The 846-nt window shown below is 40.8% G+C and overlaps 1 protein-coding gene across 1 annotated transcript; it reads right to left on the bottom strand.

Annotated features, from left to right (window-relative positions):
* Positions 1–29: 29 nt before the first annotated feature.
* On the bottom strand, positions 30–745 carry LOC110034577 (probable serine/threonine-protein kinase PBL16; the record flags this gene model as incomplete). The annotated part of the gene is made up of 2 exons (XM_020738827.1): positions 476–745; positions 30–379 (listed from the first exon to the last, which is right to left on the bottom strand). Coding segments are annotated over exons 1-2 (414 nt in total), but the record flags the coding sequence as incomplete, so codon positions are not given.
* Positions 746–846: the final 101 nt, after the last annotated feature.

The following is an 846-nucleotide window of genomic DNA, read 5'->3' as shown; positions in this document are numbered from 1 at the left end:
GAAGAAGAAGAAGAAGAAGAGTTAGTTACCAGCCACTCTCTGTGTCCCTGAAAACTTTTATCTCCATCATGAACTTTGACAGCAACTGGAAGAGATCGAATCCCCTTTCCCAAACCTTCTGTGATTAAACCCTTATAAACAAGTCCAAAACCACCTCCTCCGAGAACACTTTCCTGACAGAAATCCCCTGTTATTTCTTTTAGTTCATCGTAGGTGAAAGCAATCAAAGGATTTGCAGCAGAAGCCCTGCGCAGCTTTTCAACTTCCTCGGGAGTAGTTGGCAATATACAGTGTTCTTGCTCATGCTCCTCCTCCTCCTTCTCCTTCTTTTCCTTCTCCTGCTTTTTCGCTAAAGAAAGACTGGTGGCTTTCGGAGATTCTGCCATTGTTTTGGGGCTTTGATTAGGTTAGGGAAGAAAAGGGGGAAAAAGCAGGTTCGAAGGATAAAAAGGTGAAATTTTTTTTAAAAAGTTACCTGATTTTGCAGTGGAAGATACTCTGTTAAGTGAAGGAATTCCGATGAAGGAGCAATTACCCATTACTGATAAAAGAAGAAGAAAAAAGTGAAGCTTTCTAAGCTGACGGAGAAGCCGACTCCATGAACAGAAGAAGGGAGGTTGGAAGGGGGAGGGAGGGAGGAGGAAAGTGAAAGGAATGTGTTTTTTTATGAAGACAGGAGATAAGATCGAAGACACATCCGAGGTTTTAAATATGAAAAATTCAAAAGGTAGAGATGAGTAAATGGGAGATTACCCGAAGTCTTCTTGGTAGGGATGACCGGAAAGAAAAAATAAAGAAAAATAATGAAAATTACCTGCTGTAGATTTCAGTGGGATTTGTACTTTT

The sequence above is a fragment of the Phalaenopsis equestris genome, unplaced genomic scaffold, assembly GCF_001263595.1.
Source record: "Phalaenopsis equestris unplaced genomic scaffold, ASM126359v1 Scaffold190640, whole genome shotgun sequence".
Classification (NCBI taxonomy): Eukaryota; Viridiplantae; Streptophyta; class Magnoliopsida; order Asparagales; family Orchidaceae; genus Phalaenopsis; species Phalaenopsis equestris.
Note: the sequence above shows the minus strand (reverse complement) of the source record. Positions and strands in the feature narration are given on the sequence as shown.